The sequence below is a fragment of the Callospermophilus lateralis genome, chromosome 2, assembly GCF_048772815.1.
Source record: "Callospermophilus lateralis isolate mCalLat2 chromosome 2, mCalLat2.hap1, whole genome shotgun sequence".
Taxonomy (NCBI): Eukaryota; Metazoa; Chordata; class Mammalia; order Rodentia; family Sciuridae; genus Callospermophilus; species Callospermophilus lateralis.
The window spans coordinates 6,639,835-6,662,857 of NC_135306.1; the positions used below are offsets into that span (position 1 = coordinate 6,639,835).

General features: G+C 50.5%; 1 protein-coding gene and 1 long non-coding RNA gene across 5 annotated transcripts in view; one reads left to right on the forward strand and one right to left on the reverse strand.

Annotated features, from left to right (window-relative positions):
- The window catches only part of LOC143392263 (uncharacterized), a 33,844-nt gene that overhangs the window by 6,966 nt on the left and 3,855 nt on the right, over window positions 1-23,023 (reverse strand). The gene's annotated exons all lie outside the window — the stretch shown is intronic.
- Window positions 1-23,023, forward strand: part of LOC143392259 (kynurenine--oxoglutarate transaminase 1) — a 31,384-nt gene that overhangs the window by 1,876 nt on the left and 6,485 nt on the right. For 2 of the 4 annotated variants that reach the window (XM_076845320.2, XM_076845324.2), the window contains exons 1-2: window positions 19,400-19,533; window positions 21,778-21,836. In XM_076845320.2, coding sequence (XP_076701435.2) covers window positions 19,486-19,533; window positions 21,778-21,836 — 107 coding nt within the window. In that variant the 5' untranslated portion in view covers window positions 19,400-19,485. Of the gene's footprint in view, window positions 1-17,612; window positions 17,684-19,399; window positions 19,534-21,777; window positions 21,837-23,023 lie in introns of those variants that run through there. The other 2 variants (XM_076845321.2, XM_076845323.2) reach the window with 2 other exon arrangements.

Sequence of the window (23,023 nt, forward strand, 5' to 3'; positions counted from 1 at the left end):
GCAAGGCTCGTAACAAGTGACCAGATGACAGGGTCAGGGTGCTGCCATGTCCAGTCCCGGGGAGCTCCTTCTTTTACTGGTCTGAAATGAGGGGTTTGCATCTGGTAAGGTTGATGCGCTCCTATGTTTGATGTTCCTGTTATGATTTGGTATATCCACATGTCCAGGTACTCCTTGATTCAGATGGATATGTTGGCATGTATAAGTTATTTATCAATTTGTGCCTATAGTGGTGCCAGACAGATGGTACTTGTTTGCTTGTAGAAACAAGTTGTGGAGTCATTCCACCTGAGCCCTTAAATTCAGAATGGAGTAGCTCATGGCAAACTACTGCTTTACAAAGTGTAGTAACAAGGTTTAAGCACAGCCTGAAAACTACTGTTCGCCACATTGTGGAGTGACTCGGTGCGGAGCACAGCCTGCTGTCCACAGAAGGAACAGGAAGAACATCATTGAGCAGGACTGATTTGTGTTCTGGGTGATCTGTGGATGTGATTGTGAGTGTCTGCGAGGTGTGTGCACAGTTGTCTGATGAGATGTACAAGTTGTTGTCTAGTTTCTCACCCAGGAGCCTTGGTTGCATCCCACCTTGTGTGCATGTGGTTGTGAGATGTCCAAGTTGTTAACTGGTTGCCTCACACAGAACAGGGTCCTGGGTACCTCTGCAAGGGGGAAGCACTTACTACCTTTTGCACAAATTGATTATTTGATTGCACAAATTGATTAATTGATTCATTTTGAAGTGCTGAGGTCCCCTGTGGAGCCAAGGCCTAGTTTCAGCTCTCCTGCTGGGAGGTCTTGTTTTCCCCTTTTAATACAGGAGGAAAGGGCCCCAGGGAGGGAAGGGAATCTAGCAACCTCAGCCAGGAAGCAGAGAGGCTGGGTTGGAGCACAGGAAGATTTTACAGTAGTGCCAGTCTGGGATCCCTCTTGTCCTGCTCCCTACTGGGAAGCCGCTTTGCTGTCATCATGTGGGGCTGGCTCAGGACGGGCATCCAGTAGGTTCTTATTGCCAGAACCAGCGAAGCAGATGGAGAACAGGCCTGTAATCCCAGCACCTGGGACAGCTGAAGCAGGAGGATTGCAAGTTCAAGGCCAGCCTGCAAGCCAGCTTAGCAAGACACGGATCTTAAAATAAAATAAAAAAAAAAAAAACAATGAATAGGGCTGGGGCCATAGCTTAATGGTGGAGCACCCCTGGGTTCAACCCCCAGTACTGGAACACCCAGAGCAGGTCACTGTCCTCTTCCCCAAGAGAGGCTGTGGGCCCCTCAGTGTGTCCCTCAGTACCCTGGGGTCATCAGCACTGAAGTGTTGGAACCTACTGCGCACCTGTCAAGCTGCCAGAGGCTGAAGGTCAGGTGAGAGCAGGGTGCATGCTCAGTTTCTATCCTGTGAGTCTACAAGGGCAACTTGGCAGCTCATGGTGCGTAGAGGTCCTTGGGTTCACAGAGGAGGGGGCTGCACCTAGCTACCCTAGCTAAAGTCAGAGAAGGCTCCCAATGGAGGTGACTTAATTTGCAACAGAAAGTGTTTGGAATGTCTGGAAGGGGTACCAAGGAGGCTGGAGACACAGGAGCTCACAGGGCTCATCCCCTGCCCTGCCTCAGAGTTACCAAGGGGCTGCCAGAAACTGGCAGGAGGCAGGTCAGAGGATGCCATCTGGCTCCTGCGTGGCTCATCTTTTTCCGCAGAACAGTGATTTCCCACCCTCAAGGACTCCCACTCAATCTCCCAAACCTCCCAAGGGCTGGCTCCTGACTGTCTAATCCAGGTGGGGCGACAGAGGAGCGCAGGACAGCTAAAGGCACTAAGGAAGTTCTTCACCCTGCTTCTCCCACCCCCATCTCTGGCGGTCCCCAGAGCAGCTGTCCTTGCTGACGCAAATCAAGGTGTCCAGTCTCAGGATTGGAGGCTCCTCTGTCCTGACTGTCTCCAGCTGCCCGGGTTCTCAGATGGCACGTGTGCAGGCTTGACCCCTGCTTCTGCAGCCACCAGGCTAAATTACTCCAGCTGTAGCAGGACAGGAGGTCCCTGCCATACTGTCCTAATAGACCTGGGGCCACATTCCACTCCTGGAGGGCACTGCCAGCTCCCTGAAAAATCTCCAAGGGCGCATCCCTCTGCCTCATTCCTGCAGAGCTGGGAGCTTTGAACGTCCAGCCGGGGACCTCCTGTGCTTTTCTGGGACTCTGGGTAAGCCCTTTCCCTGCTCTGAGCCTCAGTTTCTCCCCTAGAAAACGGATGGGCCCTTCTCAAAGGTTCCCGCCAGGCTCCGTCTCCTGTGGGGTTTTCCATGTGTGAACCTGCCCTTGGGAGTGAGATTTTGATTTTGGATCAAAGGGAATAAAGGGTGGGAGGCCTGCTGTTTGTCTCACTGGAGTCCCCACGAGTCCCCTGTGGGCTAGGAACCTGCAGTCTGAGCCTCAGAATCTATTTCTCTGTTCTCCAATTCCCAAGTCAAGGGAACCGGGCCTGTCACTGTACTGCTCAGATCCCCCCAGGCTGTCCTTTCCTTAGGGGTGAACAATTGACTCAATATGTTTTTACCAAACATTTGTCTTTGGGAACTCTTATCCAAAAAAAGAAAACAAGAAAAAATCTGGATTCACTATCTCATAAGAAACTTTCTTGTGTCATTAAACAAATGTTTTTAGAAAGGTTATAGGTTTAATTTTTTGTTGTTTTGTTTTGTTTTGGTACTGGGGATTGAACTCAGAGGCATTTTACCACTGAGTTATACCCCACTATTTTAAGACAAAGTCCCACTAAGTTGCTCAGGGCCTCCCTAAGTTGCTGAGGCTGGCTCAAACTTGCAATCCTCCTGCCTCAGCCTCAGCCTCCTAAGTCACTGGGATCGCAGGTGTGCACCACCGAACCCAGCTCAGCTTTTTATTTTATTTTTTCTTTCCCTCATTTAGTGCTAGGGATTGCGCATGCGAGGTAGGCTCTCTACCACAGAACTATAATCCCAGGCCCGGTTACTGCACTGTCATCCCAGGGCTAGTTCATAGTGAGTTGGGGCCATTTTTTCCCACACTAAAGCTTCAGTCCTGGAATAGACCTGTCCTGCCCGCCTTCTATAGAGGCACTGCGTTGTCTCAGCGACTGGGAGTCACCTGGCATCCTTCAGTGCCCCAGATAGCTGCCTTTGAAAAGCCGCCTCACCCAAACACCAAGTTGCCCTGTAGAGGAGCTCCAGAACCAAGGAGCTATGTCCTCCTTGATGTAGGTGGTGGGAGGCCAGCCTGGGAAACCATGGTCATCTGTCTGTCCTGCAAAGTGGAAGCTGGACAAGGGATGGCCCCTGTCCCTGAGGGGCTGGTGGTCTCCTGTAAGAAGGGGAGCTAATAGTGGTGGCTGCGCTCACCTCCTTAGAGAGGGGTCTGGGGTGAGAGTTTGGACTTTGGAAAGAAATGAAGAGCAGCATGGGCCCAGCTCTGGGCTGAGTGAGGTTTTGTTTGTTCTGCTCTGGAACAAAATAGGGACAATAAAACCTTCTTTATAGGTTGGGGCGCTATAGCTGCATCCAGTCTCGCTGCTCACCTTGTTATGGGACAATTAAGTAGAGAAAAGGCGTTTTAGCAGGGAAGGTAAACTTTACTCAGAAAGCAGGCTGAGCTGGGCATAGTGGCTCTCGCCTGTGACTCCAGAGACTGAGGCAGGAAGAACGTGAGTTCAAAGCCAGCCTCAGCCACTTAGCAAGGCCCTAAGCAACTCAGGGAGACCCTGTCTTTAGATAAAACATAAAAAAGGGCTGGGATGTGGCTCAGTGGTTAAGCGCCCCTGGGTTCAGTCCCTGGTACCAAGGGAGGAAAAAAGCAGGCTCAGCCAGAGGAGAAGGACCCTTGCCCAAAGTCTATCTTTCCAGAAACCTCTTTAGGGGTGGCTAGTACAGGGTTTGATGGGTGTCCCAGGCTGGTGGGTGTCTTCACTGCAGGTGACCTAGATGATGAGCATCTGATCCCGACTGGCCACAAGTTCTTGTCACACACAGTTGCTGGCATATTACACAATGGACAGGCCAGAGGGGTGGTGGCCCCAGGCCCTTTTGCTGATCTCTAGATATTCAGTAATGAAAGAAGACGTCCTTTGTGCTCGGCCTCAGTGAGGACCAGGGCACATAGCTCAGGGCTCGGCAGGTACCAGGTGCTCCCTGAATTCAGGGGAGAGCCTGGGTGGATACAGAGGCCTCAGAGAAGAGGTGGAGCTGTGCAGGCCCTGGTGGGGGCAGGGGACTACAGGGCAGCCAGGCAGGGGGCAGGACTTGAGCCCCAGAGGGCCAGGTGGCTCCCAAAGCTGAGGATCTGCACATTCAGAAAAGGGGGCTGTGGAGGCTGCGAGTCTGCCTGAGGCCACGTCACAGGCCCGGCTGGGATGGCCTGCACCTTACCCTGTGTCAACGCGCTGACCTCCCCTGGACACCAGGCCCTGCGGGGGCAGGGTGTACGTGTCACCACCCAGTTCGTGGGCACTGAACACTCCAGATACCCTGGAGTCACCCACATGCCTCTGTCCGGGCTGGTGGCGTTAGTTGCCCAGGCTGATGGAGGTGTGTCCCACAGGGGAGGGCGCTGGCCCCTGGCCGACAGAGGCCTGGGAAGCTGTGTTGGAAGGCATCCTGAAGGTCACCCGGGACAACTCTGGCCCACTGCCCGGTGTGACTGGGCCTCGAGCCCCTGGCCGTCTCCTTTGCAGCACTTCTCCCACTGATTTACTTTTGACTAGTACCCATAACAGTCATGACATTTGTGGGACACGGACTATTGGCCAGGAAGCATGATAAGTGCTTTTTGTGTGTCAGCTCATCATGTCTCACTCCAGCCCTGTGAGGCAGGTGCTGTCATTATTCTCACTTCAGAATCGATTCTCAGAAAGGTCTAGTAATTGGCCAGAAGTCACACAGCACATAAATGCCTTCTCTCCAAGGTCTGTGATTCAGAGCCCCCTCACTTGTTATTAGCAGCTTCATTAAGTTACATTTTATATACCATAAAGTCCTCTTGTTTTAATCATACAATTCCATGATTTTTAGTAAATTTACAGAGCTGTGCCACTATTGCCGTGAAGCAATTATACCGACAGGTCCCAGATCCCGGGTCTGTGTGGGCTCTCATTCTTTCTTCCACCCCAGCATCAGGCAGCTCGGAATCCCTCTTTTATTATTATTTTTTCCGTGGTACTGGGGATTGAATCCAGGGGTGCCCTCCCACCGAGCCACATCCCCAGCCTTCTTATTTAATTATGAGACAGGGTCTCACTAAGTTTCCCAGGCTGGCCTCGAACTTGTGATCCTCCTGCCTCAGCCTCCCGAATAGCTGGGATTACAGGCAGGCGCCACTGCACCCAGCCTGGTGGTGTCTGCTGAGATATCCTCGTGCACAAACCTAAAAACACAATCGAGCAGTCCTCCTCGCTTTGTTTAAGTCTTACGCAGATGGCTTTGGGGACCAGAGTTTACTTAAACAACCCAGTCCCTCAAGGTCAAGGTTGCCGTGTCAGCTGCCATGTCTTATTAACTATGAGTAACCAAGAAACACCAACTTTGCAGCCAGTTCTCGTCCCTGATCAGTCACCCACCAAGTCCCCTCCTGCAGAGTCAGTTGCTGTGGGTCACCACGAGTGCTGACCACTTCATGGACAGGCAGCAAAGCATGGCTTGTCTCACCTCCTGCCACCTGGTGACGAGACCCTGTGACATCCCACAGAAAGGGATTGTCCAAGGAGGGAACAGGCCCACAAAGGCAGAAGGGTGGCCAGGCCAAGAAACGTGGTCAGCGTGGAACCAGCCTGCCTTTTCCAGCGTGCTCCTTTTTGCAGCTGCATGATAGTGCGCAATGGGGACAACTGTACGGTGATACTGAGCCATACTCAGGGACACTGGGATCATCTGATGGTCCAGGTGTGTGTCTGTGTGTGTAGGTAGAATATTCCGGTAAGATCCAGTTCCAGGAGAGGAGGCACTGCATTGCATTAAAGAGTAATGTGTGTTATTACTTTGCCTTCCAAAACTGATACCAATGAGCACTTGAACCCGATTTTTTTTTTCTTTTTTGTGGTGCTGGGGATTGAACCCAGGGCCTTCTGCATGGGAGGCAACACTCTACCAACTGAGCTATATCCCCAGCCCCTTGAACCCAATGTTTTCAAATCATGTATTATGGCTTTCCGGTGCCTTATAACACCATTTGGGTGGGTTTCAAACTCATTCTTCATTTATCTGAGGCAAAACAATAGTTTCACTTTAGTTTACATTTAATTAATTATGAGTAACCTCAAGCAAGTTTTTGGTGGGTCTGGATCTGGAACACATACTAGAAAAGTGTTCTATCCCTGAGTTATGTACCCAACTGCAAGTTTTGTTTGTTGTGTGTTAATTTCCCATAAATATATATAGGGAAACTAATTATACACACACACACACACACACACACACACACACACACAAGGAATTAGGGATGCTTACCTCTAAACTAGATCCTTTTTATTTTTCTCTTTGAGACAGGGTCTCACAAAGTTGCTGAGGCCGGCCTTGATCTTGCAATCCTCCTGCCTTAGCCTTCTGAGATGCTGGGATTTCAGATGTACAACACCACACCCACCTCCAATTCTATCTTTTGACTACTTTTGCTTTTCTATTGAAATGTGGGTCTTTTGTTAGATTTGTAAGAATTCTTTGTTTTAGTTGTAGGTGGACACGATACCTTTATCTTATTTATTTAGTGTAGTGCTGAGGATGAACACAGGGCCTCACACGTGCTAGATGAGCGCTCTAGCACCGAGCCCCAGCCCCAGCCCAGAATCCTTTGTCTGTTAAGGCTCATCTGTACTGACTTGGCCAGGTTGCTTTTGGTTTCCTTCATTAGATCATGCACTCGTTAAAGGATAGGAGAATTCACACTTTTATACATGGTGGTGGCTGCGGGAGTAGCACATGACCAGTCCAGTCTTTGCTGAGGTACTAAGGTGTGTGCCCCGTGTGGCCAGCCCCCGTCAGGTGTGGAGCAGTAGGGTAGAGTCTGTGACAACTCACTCTGGGTGACAGGAGACATTCCTCCTCTCATTCAGTGAGTTTATTGACCAGTTACTCTGTGCCAGGTGGAAGACCCAGCCTGCTAGGAACAGAAAAATACCCAGCCTGGGACTCAGGTGAGCTGGCCCCAGTAGCAACCTGGTGGGTCATTCCCCCTTCCCCAGTTATCAGTATCCTCACCTATAAAGCGTGCCTGACTAGACTGCATTCCCCCCATTTTCCACTGAGCATCCATTAGTCTCTGCATCTTTGGTGCCCTCAGAATGAGGAGCAGCCACCACGTCACTGCTCCAAGTGTCCCATGCTCCACAGTGGCAGTAAGTACAGGCTTTGAAGTTAGAGTCCTGAGTTCAAATCCTGGCTCTTGTCATCTTTGGCTTTGGGTATGTGATGCAGCTTCTGGATGGAATCTTTTTCCTGGGGTTAAAAGTGATGCACCCAGCCAGGTTCCATGGTGCATGTCTGTAATCCCAGCCACTTGGGAGGCTGAGGCAGGAGACCTCAAGTTTGAGACCAGCCTTGGCAACTTAGTAAGACCCTGTCTCAAAATAAAAAAATAGAAAGGGCTGGGGATGTAGCTTAGTGGCAAAGTGCCCCTGGAAGGAAGGAAGGAAAGAAGGATGGAAGGAAAGAAGGAAGGGAGGAAGGGAGAGAACAGGCTAAAAACAGGCTGGTGGACGGGGAAAGGGACATTATTGTTTAATGGGCACAGAATTGCAGTTTTACAGGATGAAACAGGCTCAGGAGGAGGATGGCGGTGATGGTTCCCAACAATGTGAGAGTTTAATATTGTCAACCGTCCACTTAGAAATGGTGAAAATTTTTATATGACCTGCATCTTATCAGAATTTTTAAAATTTGAAAAAAAAAAAATTGAAAGGGCTGGGACCTGTAAGGTGCTCAGAGTAAATAGAAGGCCATCGTCTTTACCCTTAGGTCCTCGGCGTTGGAGGACTGACTAGGGGAGCCCTGGGAAGAGGGGAGGCTTGGGGAATAGGAGGTGGATGTGCCTGGAAAAGGCTGTCCCAGAGCCAGGAGGAGGAGGCCCTGGCCACAGCCCTGGTGCCCAGGAGTGAATCCCCAGGCAGGTCCCCAGTGACTAGGAAGCCAGCAGCCCTGCGTCCCCCACTGAGCCTGTACAAGTGCCCACGCTGCGCCGGGCCTCCTCTGTAAAGTGAAACGACAGTCCCTAAAGGGCACCCAGGTTGCCCTGTGCCCAAACTCAGAGCCCCGGGACCACCCAGCCCCGTCAGGACCAGGCGGCTCCGCGCGCCCCCTGCTGGCCGTTTCAGAAACAACAAGTCCCCGAGCCGCCCCAGGGCACCTCCCAGACACCTGGACCAGGGAGGTGGCACCTTGTGGCCCTTGGCTCAGACCCTCATGACCCCCTCCCTTTAAGGTTCCTAGAAACTGCCCCCACTACACTCACATGTTCACAGACACAACAGATGTGCACAGAGAGATGCTCAAGTGCAGACACTCATATTTGCACAAGAAGTCCCAACCACACACAGATTTACCTGTGTTCAATGCCATATTACCACTCTCCCGGGCCTTAGTCACTGTTGCCTTCAGAGGTCCCTTTCTCTGTAAAAAGAATGCAAGAGTTATGTTTGACACCCATGTTTCTAGAAAGAACAAGCATTCAGACTGAATTCATTATCCCACATTAATTATTATCTTTTCGTACATTTTAAAAGAAATTAAAATTAAGATATTTTTATGGTCCTCTCAAAGTATCATGGGCTTTCAGATCTATGCCTTTTTTTTTTTTTCCAGTACTGGGGACTGAACCCAAGGATTTGTCTGTCCATGCTAGGCAAGCTCTACCACTGAGCTACACCCCAAGTCCCCAGCTCTAAATAGCCCTTTTGTAACTGATGGAGAAGTTGACCAGCCAAGATGCAGTGTGAATTCACATACCTTGAGCCCCCTGTACCCTGTTATATTAATTTAACGAGTATTCATATAAAGTACTCACTGAGCTCGGGGATCTAGCATGCACAAGGCCCTGGCTTCCATCCTCAGAACTTCAATAAAAAAAGAAGCACCCACTCTATAAGTAGTGTCCATCATCTACTGGGCGTCTCTGTGAGTCCAAGAGTAGGTAAAGTGCTTTCCTTGAACTATTTGTATTTATTTGTACTTATTTGATAAGGAAACTGACTTTAAAAGGCAAACGGACAGTTGGTCCCCCTAGAACACACAGTGGTCACAATACCTACCTCCAGTGCCTCTGGACTCAGACCTGGCCTTAGGCCTGTGGTCCTTTAGCTGAGTGTTCTGAGGCTGAAGCACCCAACACCACTCTCCCCTGATGTGACATAGGGAATGTCCCTCCTGGAACGATAACAATCTGTGTTGCTCCAGAGCACAGGTGGTCAGCCCCAGGCATTCTGTAGGGTTCTCACGGGAACCGAGTCAACAGGATGAGCTCCACAGTGACCTCAGTTCCTGAGTCCACCGGCTCTCGTCTTCCCCCAGCCCCTGCACCTGCCATTCTTTTGGCTTAGTACATCTTTTCTCTTCCTTTGGGACTCAGCCCTCTAGTGACCTGGCACTAATGTCCTGGGGCTGTCCTAACAAAATAGCAGCTTTCTAAAGTGGGTAGCTTTAAACAACTAAAATTTATTCCCCAGTGGTACTGGAGGTTATGAGCCCAAAGTCAAGGGATCAACGGGGCGTGCTTTCTGTGCGGTTCCGGTGGAGGATCTCTCCCACACCCCTCCCTGAGCTTCTGGCGTCCTCAGCCATCCCTGGCGTCCCTGGCTTGTAGATGCATCACTCACTTCGGCCATCTTCCCATGCCATTTTCTTCTGTGCCTGTGTCTCTCTTGCCCATCTTATAAGGACACCAGGTGGATTAAAATCCACCCTAAACCAATTTGACCTTGTCTTGAATTGATTCATCCACAAAGATCCCATTTCCAAGTAAGATCCTGTTGCATCACACAACTGAACCCGTCAGGGTCGCTCCAAGACACAGACACAGGAAGCACCTTTTCTTTGGTTCAGTGACGGCTCCTCAGCCGCAGCTCCCACAGGGACAAGGCAGGCAAGAAAGAGCGAGGAGCCGCCCTGAGCCCTCTTATGGGGAGAAGCCATTCAATGAGGCCAGGGGTCAGGCTTCAGCGGGTTGAGGCTAGCTTCAGGATGTCCCCTGTCAGCAGGTTGATGGACATCTAGGGAGGCCACGCCCATCTCATGTGCTGTGTGGGATCAGGGGCAGAGCCAGCGGAAAGGCACTTACATCACCCGCCCAAACAGAGAGGCAGCGTGGGTCCAGCCCACCCTGTGCGCCCAGCGCCCTGGTTCACACACAGCCGGGGCTGGCTCGCCACACCCCCACACTCGTGGCTCAGGGCTGAGGGCGCTGGGTTCCGTGTAGCAGCTCCCGACAAGGTCCCATTCTTAGGTACTGAGGATTAGGACCTCAGTGTTGCCTTTGGGGCAGAGGGCTGGAGCCGTCACACATGCCCGCACTGGTCAGGAAGTACTTGCTGGGTGAGTGGAGAAACACTGAGGGGCATTTCCAGCTCCCCTGTGTGGCAAGGTCTTGCTGGACCAGGTCCCTGCTGTAATCTCAGCACGATGCCAGGGCCTGGCCAGAGGAGATGCTTGGGAGAAGTTGATGACAGACAACGGAGACCCACCTGTGAACGGGTGACTCCTCTTAAGTACTTGAAAATGCTCTGAAAGGCAGAAATGGTTGCCCATGGAAGGGACTGGCAAGTTGCTCAAGTATTGCCAGTTTTTTTTTATGTGTTGTGTTGGGAATGGAACCAAGGCCTCGTGCATGCCAAGATGCTAGGCCAGCCCTCTACCCCGAGCTACAGCCCAGCCCTGAGCTTATTTCTTTATGGTCTCCTTATGGAACCTTCTAGTGTGGGTGTGGGCAAGCCTGAGCACTTTCATACCAAAATATCCATTTTTGGCTGGGTACAGTGGTGCTCACCTGGGATCCCAGCCACTTAGGAGGCTGAGGCAGGTGGATTGCAAGTTTGAGGCCAGCCTGGGCAACTTAACCATCCTAACAAGTAAAAATCTGAACCGACTGAAGAACCAGCATATCCCTCTTAGATCCATCAGAGAACTGAGGTCACAGGACAAATTGCTGCCCTAGAATTGGAGAGAAAGACAGGCAAATAGATGCACAGAAACCCAACTTCCTGGAGTAGAAACTCCCAGAACCTGGACCTGGGTGCGGGCCCTGAGCTGAAATGGATGGATTTCCAGGGGCTCAGTGTGCGCAAGTCTAAGACTTAAAAGTTTAAAGGGAAGCAGCATCGTGAGGCCTGCCTCCCAGAGCCCTGCCGTTCCCCACCATGAACACTGGAGGGAAATCTCCTACTTCTGGCAGAGGGAGAAGTAACAATTTTGACTATGCCTGCGTATACTCTACCCCCGAGCTACACCCCCAGCCCTTCTGATTTTCTTGACAAGACCTGCCCTCCTGAGAAGCTAGACCAGGCGCTGCAAACAACCATGACTGATATGCTAAGAGCTCCAGGGGAAAAAGGAAAAGAAAGACAATGTGCAGGAACAGACAAGTAGAGGAATGGGGAGATCCAACAGAAATGCTCAGGTTCAAAAAACAAAATGAATAGTGACTACACCTCAGTAGGAATGATTTACTTACCTCAGTAGCCTGGGTGCAGCTGAGGAAAGACCCTCTCAGCTTGAGGATATGACAGCAGAAATATTGAAAATGGAAAAGCAAAGAGAAAAATCACTGGGGATAAAAAAGAAAACAGAATAGAATATTCAAGAACTGGAAGACAAGTAGGAAAGGTGTAACATACATATAAGGGGAATGCCAGAGGAGAAGGAAAAGAGAAAGGAGCAGAAGCAATAATTGCAGCTATAATGACTGAGAAGTTTTCCCAAGTTAACATCAGATGCCAAGATCCAGGAACCTCTTAGAACACCAGGCAGGAAAAATGCAAACAATACAAACAACAGTAAGTGTTGGTAAGGATGTGGGGAAAAGGCACACTCATACACTGTTGGTGAGACGGCAAGTTTGTGCAGCCAATCTGAAAGCAATGTGGAGATTCCTTGGAAATCTGGGAATGGAACCACTATTTGACCCAGCTATCTCACTCCTCAGTTTATACCCAAAGGACTTAAAAACAGCATACTATAGGGACACAGCCACATCAATGTTTATAGCAGCACAATTCACAATAGCTAAACTGTGGAACCAACCTAGATGCCCTTCAGTGGATGAATGGATAAAGAAACTGTGGTATACATACACAATGGAATATTACTGAGCAATAAAAGAGAATAAAATTATGCATTTGCAGGTAAATGGATGGAGTGGGAGAATACGATGCTAACTGAAGTTAACCAATCCCAAAAAAACAAATGCCAAATGTTTTCTCTGATATAAGAGGGTTGGTTGATTCATAGTGGGATAGGGAGGGGGAGCATGGGAGGATTAGATTAACTTAGATAGGGCAGAGGGGAGGGCAAGGAAAGAAGGGGGCAAGGAGTGTCAAAAAGATGTTGGAGTGAGATGGACATCATTACCTTAAGAACTTGTATGAAGTCATGAATGGTGTGAATATACTTTGCATACATCCAGAGATATGAAAAATTGTGCTGTATATTTGTAATATGAATTCCAATGCATTCTACTGTCATATATAACAAATTGGGATAAATAAATAAATTTTTAAAAATGCAAACAAAACCAAACCAAATTTTGGCATATCATATTGAAAGCTCAGAAAATTGAAGATGAAGAAAAAAAATTTTTTGAGGGGTTGGAGATATAGCTTAGTGGTAGGGCACTTACCTAACCTTCAGGAGACCTTGGGTTCAGTCCCCAGCACCACAAAAAAGAAGCCTTAGAATTATATGCATCCTCTCCTAGAAACCATGCAGGCTAGAAGCAAGTGAATCCATAGCTTATATTGGGTATTTAAACTATTTCAGGAGAGAAAAGGAGACATTATGACCTATTTGGTATAAAGAGGGTGTTGAAGACTGAGGGTGTAACTCAGTGGCAGAGTGCATGCCATATGCAAGGCCCTGGGTTCAATTCCCCAAAATAAGTAAATAAGCAGGGCATCAAGTCTCATGGGATCACAAATCACTGTCCCAGGGGATGAGCGTGTGAGAGGAAGAATAGGATCTGAGAGGTTGGAGTGTTGGGATCATTCCCCAAGGTTTACTGAGCACTGCTACATGCCAGGCTGCTGCCGGGGACTGTAGTAAGTAGGACAGACCAATTCCCGTCTTCTGGCACCTTGTGTTCGAGCATTGAAGGACACGAGCATTGAAGAAACACACACAGAAATAGACGGCATGATGGCAGGTGGTGATGCGGGCTATAGAGAAAGAGAGAACAGCAAAGGAGCTGCAGGTGAGGGCACTATTTTATGCAGGGGGCTCAGGGCAGGCTTTCTGATGAGGAAGGGAACTTGGCAGACACACAGCAGAGAGAGCACTCCAGGGAGAGGGGACAGCAATGGCAGAAGAGGCCCTGAGGTGGCACATTCATTAAGACGCGTGGCCAGCATTATGGCTTGGATATGGAACGTCTCCCAGGGGCTCGCGTCTTGAAGGCTTGGTCCCCAGTGCAGCAGTGGCCAGAGTCGGGCCTTCAGGGAGGTGATTGGATCTCCAGGGCTCTGACCTCATCAACGGCTTGATCAGCTGACGAATCCAGAATTTGTCTGCTTTGTTGGGGGAGGGGTGGAAACTGCAGGAGGTGGGGCCTAGTTGAAGGGAGTGGGTCCTGGGGGGTTATATCTTGTCCCCAGCACACCCCACCCTCTCTGCTTCCTGGCTGCCATGAGCTGGTGGCTTTCCTTCCCCTCGCCCTTCTGCCAGCAAGGCCCATAGCGACAGAGTCAAGTTACCCCAGGCTGAAACCTTTGAAACTGGGAGCCAAATTACGTCTTTCCTCCTTGAAGTTGTTATTCTCAGGTGTTTTGTCACAGCAATGGAAGCTGACACAACCAAACAGCAGAGATCTGAAGTAAAAACAGCTTCCGCAAGATAGAAGTTTATTTCTTGCTTGTGAGAAAGGTGGCTCTAATCACAAAATCTTGATTTTACAACTTGTTGCCACCTAACGACCTGTGGCTGCGTTGCAAACATCCTGAACCCTGTGCTTCTCAACTCTGCAGCTTGGCCAGCTCATGGCTGCTGCACGTGGTGTCACCAGGGGTGCCTTGACCGGGGTGGAAAGTCCACTTCCAAGACAGCTCCTGGTCTTGGGCAACTTGGAGCTTTCTGTTAGCCAGGAAGGGACTTGGCCTGGGCCTGGTTTCCTCTCCACGTGGGCCTTCCTCAGGCCCTTTGGACTTTCTCAAGCATGATGACCAGGTTCCAGGAGTGATGTGCCAAGAGAGCAGGGCAGACGTGAAAGGCATTGTTTCGCACAAGCCTTGGATGCCACACCTGTTACAGCTGGCCCACTCTAGGCCAGGGCAGTCACAGAGCTGCCCCCAGTGTCATGGGAGGGGGAACAAGATGCCACCTCTCCATGGAGGAGTTTCAGAGTCACACTGGTAGAACTCACAGAATGGATTGTACCATTGCTTCTGTTCTTTGGAAAGATACGTCTAGCTGAAGCCCAGGCCCGTCGCGGTCTCCCACCTCTCCAGACTCTTGCCCAAATCCACGAGGTCCAAACGCCTCCCTGTAGTGACTCATTCCATCCAGCATGGAGAGAAGAGCAGGGGGGCTCTCACCAAATGCCACTGGTGATTCAGCTCTACTGCCAGAGCATGGCACAGGCTCGTCATGTCTGCTATGACATGAGAGGTCTGTCGCCCGGAACAGGGTGGGCACAGTACCGCTCAGAGCCAGATCACTGCCTCCTGCCTGGCCCTCTACAGAAGGGCTTGCTGATGGCTATAGAGCAATGGATATTGGGGAACAGCGTGCCTGGACAGCAGCAACAAAGTGGGATGGCCACAGGAAGTGAGGTGGGACCCATGGCCCCCCATGAGAGCTCATCCAGCTCTGTGGATTGGTTTGGTTTTTGTTGTTGTTTTGTCTTGTTTTTGCAATGCTGGGTATGGAACCTGGATCCCCCCATCTCAGGGCTCTGGATTTTATTCTTCGTACAAGAGTTCAGGAGGAGAAAAGCCGCCTGGCACCCACAGTTAGGACTGTGCTTTCCTGTTGAACATGAGCAGTTGCCCAGAACATCAGCATCAGACAAGGCCACCCCATGGCCATGCTGAGTAATCCCATCCAAACACAGGCAACCATAAACGCTGTCAAGGCACACAGTCCCAAACACCCAGGCTTACGTAAGTGACAGCTGCTTCTACCAATCACAGCTGCAGCCTCCCTACAGCCAGCCATTCCTATAAATAAAATCATTGAGGTGCCCAACCCTAAATTATCCCTGTCATTCAGAGAAAACCCTGAGTTTTCTCCTCCCTCAAGCATTCAACTGAAGTTCAAATTTTATAAGTTCCAACACCCTCTGGGCAATAAAAAGGGTGGAGCCTGTGTTGCTTTTACCCTCACTGCAGCTTGTTCAGACACAGTGGTGCTCTCTGGAGTGGCTTTTGGCTGCAGGCCTCAATAGGGCACATCAGTTAAACCTCAACTGGCTGTTAATGAAGCCAACGGCTTAAACAAGATCCAAATTTTGATGTCTCCCCCTCCCTCCCCCTCCCTCCCCCCTCCCATAACCTCAGTCCAGAGGTGAACCATGCTTCCTCCATCACCAGGGTCCCGGGCTCCTTCCACATTGTGGCTCTGCCTTCCTCCTCATGGATATGTAGCATTTCCAACAGATACAAAGGGAGAGAATATAATGGCCCCCAAACCTCAATTCATGGCTCATCTCACTTTGCTGTACCCCAGCTATTTTCCCAGTTCTTCCATCTGGGTAGTTTTAAAGCAAGTCCTGGATATATCTTAAAACCTTTATGTCCAGGGGCTGGGACTGTAGCTTAGCGGCAGAGCACTTGCCTAGCATGTGTAAGGCACTGGGTTCAATCCTCAGCATCATATAAAAATAAATAAATAAAATAAAGGTATCATGTCCATCTACAAAAAAAAAAATTATTGTTTAGACCACTCGCCCTTGGCCATCAACTTAGCCTTCAACTGCTTACTCTCCTCCAAGCTCAAGAGGTGGGATTGAAACCAGCCTGCTAGTGCTGCTGTGGTCTTTCTGGTGAGCGGGCAGCCCCTCTTCTGAAGCTACCCAGGAGCTGCCAGCCATTGGTCAACTCAGTAGCACACAAAAAGATACTATTGCTTTGAAGAGTCCTAGGAGGGAGACCAAATGTATATTTCACAGGGTCACAGAATGTTACTGTCTCAGTTCAAACATTGAGTCCAGTGATCCTCACACAGTTCATTTTTTAGAATAAAGTACAGGAGTCAGGTGTGATGGGGCACACCTGTAATCCCAGCAGCTTAGGAGGCTGAGGCAGGAGGATCACAAGTTCAAAGCCAGCTTCAACAATTTAGTGAGGCCCTTAGTAACTTAGTGAGACCCTGTCTCAAGACAATAAAAAGGGCTGGGAAAGCTTCCAGGTGGCAGTGTGGCCCAGCCTCTTCACAGATGGCCTGAGCCAGTCTGGCAAACCTGGTTGTGCCCTTGCTGCTGATGTGCTCTGTCCACAGGAAAGGGGACCAATCCACCATTCCTGGTAGACCTGGCCTTCCCCCCGCTGCCTGAATTCTACCTGAATTCTCCTCCAGCCTCCAGGGTGGTCCCCCCACCTGTTAGTTGCTGTTAATGATTCTGTCTTTCCATCCTCCCGCACCCCTCTGCCCCACCTGTCCCTTACACATTGAAATTGGTGAGCAAGGTGAGAGCCAGCTCTGGGAGGACATTACAGAACCCCCTGTTCTGGCCGACATTCACCGTGGTCTTGGAGGACACCTTGGCAACGTGTACATTGCTTTTTTTTTTTTTTTTTCTTTTTCTCTTATTCCACAGTCAGTACTATAAAATTTGTTTTGAGTTTTATAACTTTGTGGCATTTTAGGTAAGATTGTATTTGTTCTTTGTTGTCTAGAATGATTAAAATGTATTGAATAAACCTAGGATTAGAATGCTAAAAAAAAAAAAAAAAAGGAGGGAGCTGGGGCTGGGGCTCAGTGGCAGAGCGCTTGCCTAGCATGTGTGAGGCACTGGGTTTGATACTCAGCACCACATAAAAATGAAGCAAATAAAATAAAGACATTCTGCCCATCTACAACTATAAAAAACATTTTTAAAAGGTTGCACTTTGATTCAGCATCCTCAAAATAAAGCCAAGGAGCTTTTGAGGGACTGGAGCCGAGGCATGTGCTCCCCTGAGTATTTGTGAATGGGGCCACAGCACAGCAACTGCGCATCCTGGGCCCTCGCCTGCGCCCGCCACGCCTGCAGCCGCTGAGCAGTGGTGCCTCCTGACAGATCCTAGCAGCAGCACACCCTGGGCCCCCTCCACCCATCCTGCCGTGAAGCAGCTGGGCAGCGGCAGGCTTGGCCTTTTAAAACTCCACCCTTCTCCTCTGTGCTCAGAACCCAGGCCCTGGACGCTGCAGTGCCTTTCAAACCCTGCGAACGCCTTCCTTTGGCCTGACTGTAATTTCCTTCCAGGTTTGTTCTCAATTGAGCCCGCAGCACTCTCGAGGTCACTCTCCCGCCACCCTCTTCACATCACCACACAGGTGAGAGTTGATTCCCGCATTGTCAGTTCTATCCGTTCATTTATGCACCTGTCCTCCAGCTAGGCGTGTCCTTTCTTGCTTCCTGTGGCTTTTCTGTTAACTCTTATTTAATCTACAGTGACTTTTATTCCCCTTGCTTTTTTTTTTTTTTAAGAAACAATATTGGGCATGGGAACTTCTGACTCAGTGGTGGCAGAAATGAAATCTCCTCAAACACAGGCACAAACACACAGGCAGGGCTTTAGTTGGGCCTTTGCCAAAGCGGGTAACTGGGACTTCAGCTAGGGGCACACAACCCTGACCAAGGGACCAGGCTGCTCTCCAGACACAGGGAGAACAGGCTTTCATTGGCTTGCGAGAGTGACAGAGTTTTGGTAATTTCCAGGTCCAAAAGATGTTTCTTCTTGCATGAAATTTGGACCACCAGGCGGTCACAGTTGACATTTCCTAGTGTAGCTGGTGCCATCCTCCTGTGCAAATGTTCTGGACTTCTGGCTCTACCTGGGCCTTACAATGGAGCCGAAGGACTTGGGCTGCTTGGGCTACTGTAGCTGCTGAGAAAGCACGAGAAAACACACACCAGTGCCAGTCCGCAACCCACATGCCCACATGGCCACGTGCAGGGCCCAGTAGAATCAATCCCAAAGGTTAAGGCAGCAAAGTGACAGATGTAACATGAAGACAGAGATGCCATTCCAGTCACCCACCACACATGGGCAGGCCCAGGAGTCAAAGCAGCCTTCAAGTCCCTGAAAAGTAACCTAGCAACTGTTGTCACGACCCGCATGTCAGAGTGTGATCCTCAACCAGCTGTTGGGAATCTAATCCTGTATTGCCCAGCTCAGTGACCTCCTAAGACAGTGATTTTTAAGTTGTATCAAAAGAAGTGAAGCTGTTGGGCGAGGTGGCACACACCTATGATCCCAGCAGCTCAGGAGGCTGAGGCAGGAGAATTGCAAATTTGAGGCCAGCCTCAGCAACTTAGCGAGGCTCTGTCCATATTTTTTTTTTTTTAAGACGGGGGGGGGGGGTGCGAGAGAGAAAGAATTATTTTTAATATTTATTTTTTAGTTTTCAGTGGACACAACATCTTTATTTTATTTTATGTGGTGCTGAGGATCAAACCAGCACCCCGCGCATGCCAGGCGAGCATGTTACCACTTGAGCCACATCCCCAGCCCCATGTCCATATTAAAATATAAAAAAGGTCTGGGGATGTGGCTCAGTAGTTAAGCGCCCCCAGATTAAATCCCTGGTACCAAAAAACCAAAAGTGAAGCCAGAGGGTTTGTCTGGATTGTTACCTGGTGAGGGCTTCATCTTTGCAAGCGTTCACTTCTGTGGTGTTATTAGGGTCTCATGGTGGGTCTGGGAACAAAGCCCAAGAGTGGAGAGGCACCAGATTATGCCACAAAGGGTAATTACTTATGGCATCAAGGGACTTACTCCACTGTCCCCTCCTCTGTCTCACCATCATGCTCCCCAACGGTCTCACCTTCTATCAGTGCTCCTCACTGGGTCACTTCTGCACTGAAGCTGATTTGAACTTTTAAAGATCACTCTGGTTTCTGATATGTGTGTGACTGTGTGTGTACATGTGTGTGTGCGGGAGGGCTGTCAAGAGGACCCTGTGGTATACATAATCCTGCAGCAGAGCGCTCTGGCACGTGTCTGGCACAGTGACATGCTGTTGTTGTTAGACTGTGTGTAGGACCCAAGTGCTGAGCTTCTGGCCTGGCGTGCTCTTCCTTTCTCCTCTGCCCCTGGAGGAGAAGTCAGCAGTGCCCCGTGGCCCTGGGAGGCATGTTCAGGAAGGCCGGAGCCTCGCTCACCCGGTGCTTGCACCACTCTGTAAGTGCCCTCTCCCAGCACCTGCCCCTGCATGGCCCAGGCTCCTGGGATCTGGCGAGGTCCTGGCTTCAAGGTTGTGCGTGAGCCTGCTCCCTCAGGAAGCCTTCCCTCATTGCAGCCTGGCTGTCAGCCCTGCCTGGCTCCTGCTACCCTGCTCTAGACCTCGTAGCTGTGCATCTGGGTGGTCAGTTTGGGTGCTGCTGCTGCCTCCCGATCATCCCAGTGCCCAGCCCAGTACCTGATACACAGTAGGTGCTCCATAAATGTTGATTGAATGACTGTTATGTGTAAAGTATAAGAACAGGCATTCGTTTATCCCAGCACACTTGAAGGTCAGTCCTTTGAGCACGCCATGTTTCTAGAATCTCCATGATTTCCACCTCCTTCCTAAACCCACTGAACTCCCCTCACCTCTGTTCCTCTCCCTGCCAGTCTGTGCCCTGCGCCCCTATTCCTCCCCCACCAGCCCTGCCTAATGCCCTCACTCCAAGGTCTGTCTCCCAACACCCCTCCCCCCACTGCCCCTGACTCGCCTCCCTTTACCCTTCTTATAGAACACATCCCCAGTTCAAAAGTAACTCCACATGTCACTGAACCCAAGATACTGTCAATTGGAAGATGTGCTGGGACTTTATGAACTTGCCAGGGAAAATGCTCCCTAATTAGCAATTGTAAGGTCACAGCCACAGTCAGAGATGTTGCAGAGTGACAAAATATGTTTATCAGAACCAATAATGTGCCCACCACCAGGATAACTGCGAAACAGAGAAACACACCCATGAACCAGAATCACTCATTATCCCACTCCTTGAGAGAGGCTTGGTGAACATTTTGATAAATTTCCTTCCAAAAAGTTTCTCCTATTTATACATGGTCACAGGAAAACATGTCTGTGGATAGAAAGATTTATTAAGGTTTTTTTTCATCCTGAAAAAGACCCTAGACCTCTCTACACATTGTGTTCTAGACTTTTTTATTGATATCAGTGTATATCAGTAAACATTTTTCTAAAATGTGTTGTCTCCCATATTTTTCCCACATTTTTTAATCACTAAAGCTAAAGGTTATTTTAGAAAATTTGGAAAATAATAGTTATTCATCAGGCAATGAAATATATCTGGTAAACTGACCAAAGACAGTCACCAGCACCATCTTGGCTACAGCCGGTGGTTCCTGGTGTGCGTCTCCCTTGTGGCAAATGATTCTGAGGTGTGCTGAGTGCTAGGCCTGGCGATGGTGTCAGGGACTCAGCCAAGGGACAGTGTAACCCACTGGGGAGGGGCCAGGCCCTGCACAGCTGGTCCAGGGCCCCTGCAGGAGGCCCAGGTGCCTCCCCTGCTGGTGCAGCCACCCTGACAGGTCTTGGCCTGCTTCTCTGACCTGCAGCCAGTCCCTGAGCCTCTGGGCCTCGCATCTTCATCTGGCAGGTGGGGATTACCAGGTGGTTCTAGAGGGATGGACGCTGTGGGGACTGAAGACATCTGGGCCACAGCAGCTGTCACTATTGGCCCTGGCAGGCGGCTCCCAACCCACCAGCCACCTGGGACGGCGAGCCCCCAGGACAGGAGTTCCCTGCCACGAAGCCCCACTCTGTTGTACTGAGGGGAGGATGAGGCCAGGAGGAGCCGCTCCCTATCAAGGCAGGCTGAGCAGGGTGGATATCAGCCTGGGACAGTCTCTGACGCCTGTGGCACAGCAGGGAGCTGGCCTGGCAGGATCCAGGGAGAACAGTGTGATCTGGATGAGGACCCTGAGGCCCTCCCAGGTCGGAGTGAGTGAGGACATGGCCTGGGTCAACAGGGCAGCCAGGTGTGACCCTGAACACATCACGCCCCCACCCCTCTGTTGGCCCATCTGTGAAATGGGCCCAGGCAGGTCCTTCTGGGAATTAGCTGGAAGAGCTCAGCAAAACCCCTGTGAGTGCTGCTGTCCTCCCAACCTCCCACCCTCCTCAGCCTCGGCCCCTCCTGGGTCAAAGTAACCCGGCTGCATGAGGCCTCTGCCTTGGGACCTGGGAGCCAGGGCTCCATGTGTGACCCAGGCAGCCTCTGCAGACGGGGGACCTGGGGCTGGGGGAGGGCAGAGAAGCCTTCCCAGAAGGAACAGAAGGGAGAAGGTGGAGCTGCCTGGCCACCTGGGAGCACAGGTCCTCCAGGAAGGAGGACACAGCTGTGGCCAGAAGATCTCTCCACACGACTGCACCTGGAAGATTGGGATGCTGACCCTGATTTGCTGTGTCCCCAGCTCACCATGTCCAAACGACTCCCTGCTCGAAGGCTGGATGGAATGGAATACAACCCCTGGTGAGCTGGAGGGCCTGGGAAGCTTGTGGGGGTCTCCTCGGGCGTGGGTTGGCCATCCCTGGTCGCAGTAACTCAGGGGTACCCAGTACAGGTGGCAGCTACCACCAACAGAGGAGGCTTAGTCTCGAATCTCAGCTTCGCCCTGCTGGGCCATGGGCTGGGACAGGGCACATACCTGCTCTGAGCTTAGCTCCCCAGCTCCCAAGTGAAGAAAATATACCTCCCTGGGCGGAGAAGGCAGCTGTGTATAATAGCAATAGCCACTGACCCAGGCATGGGCAAAGGGCTTTCCTGGGGTCACAGCAGAGTGTCTGCCTCAGTGGCCTCCACATGCCCACAGAATCAACCAAGTGCAAATCAGAAGTAATTTCAAAATTATATTTGTACCAACCATGTAGAGACTTTGTCCTTGCCATTGCTCCCCAACAATACAGGATGCCAGCCTCCCCTGGTGTTAGGGGTTGGTAATGTGGAGATGATTTAAAGTACCCAGGGGGCTGGAAGTCAAGCTCAGGGGTGGAGTCCTTGCCTAACATGTTGGAGACCCTGGATTCCATGCCCAGCACTGCAAACAAACAAATAATAAATATATAAAATAAAAAACAAAGTATCTGGGAGGGGCTGGGTGTGTGGGTCCGGGTGTAGCACCTGCCTAGCACGTTTGAGGTCCTGCCCTGAAAAAGTGCACGGGAAGACACACCTAGGTTCTATGCAGATACTGTGACATTTTATTTAAGGGACTTGAGCTTCTGCTGATTTTGGTATCCTGGGAGAAAGGAGGTCCTGAAGCTAGTCCTCCACCGGGTACCTGAGGCCAATTTTCACTCTTTCGCACTTGCCATGGAGTCAGATCATCTAAGGGAGGATGAACCAGAGCTTTTCATCAGCCTTTTCCAAGGCTTTTTTCTCTTTCTTCTTCTTCCTTTGTTCTGTTTGTTTTTTGTCGTGCTGGGTATTGAACCAGGGCCTTGTGCATGTGAGGCAAGCACTCTGCCAGCTGAGCTCTGTCCCCAGCCACTCTTCCTTTGTTCTGTGTGTATGTGAGTGTGTGTGTGTGTGTGTGTGTGTGTGTGTGTGTGTGAGATGCTGGGGATTGCACCTGGGGTCTCACACATGCTAGGCAAGTGCTCTACCACCGAGCTATATCCCAAGCCCAATATCCTTTTCTTCTTTAACTTCTTCTGAAT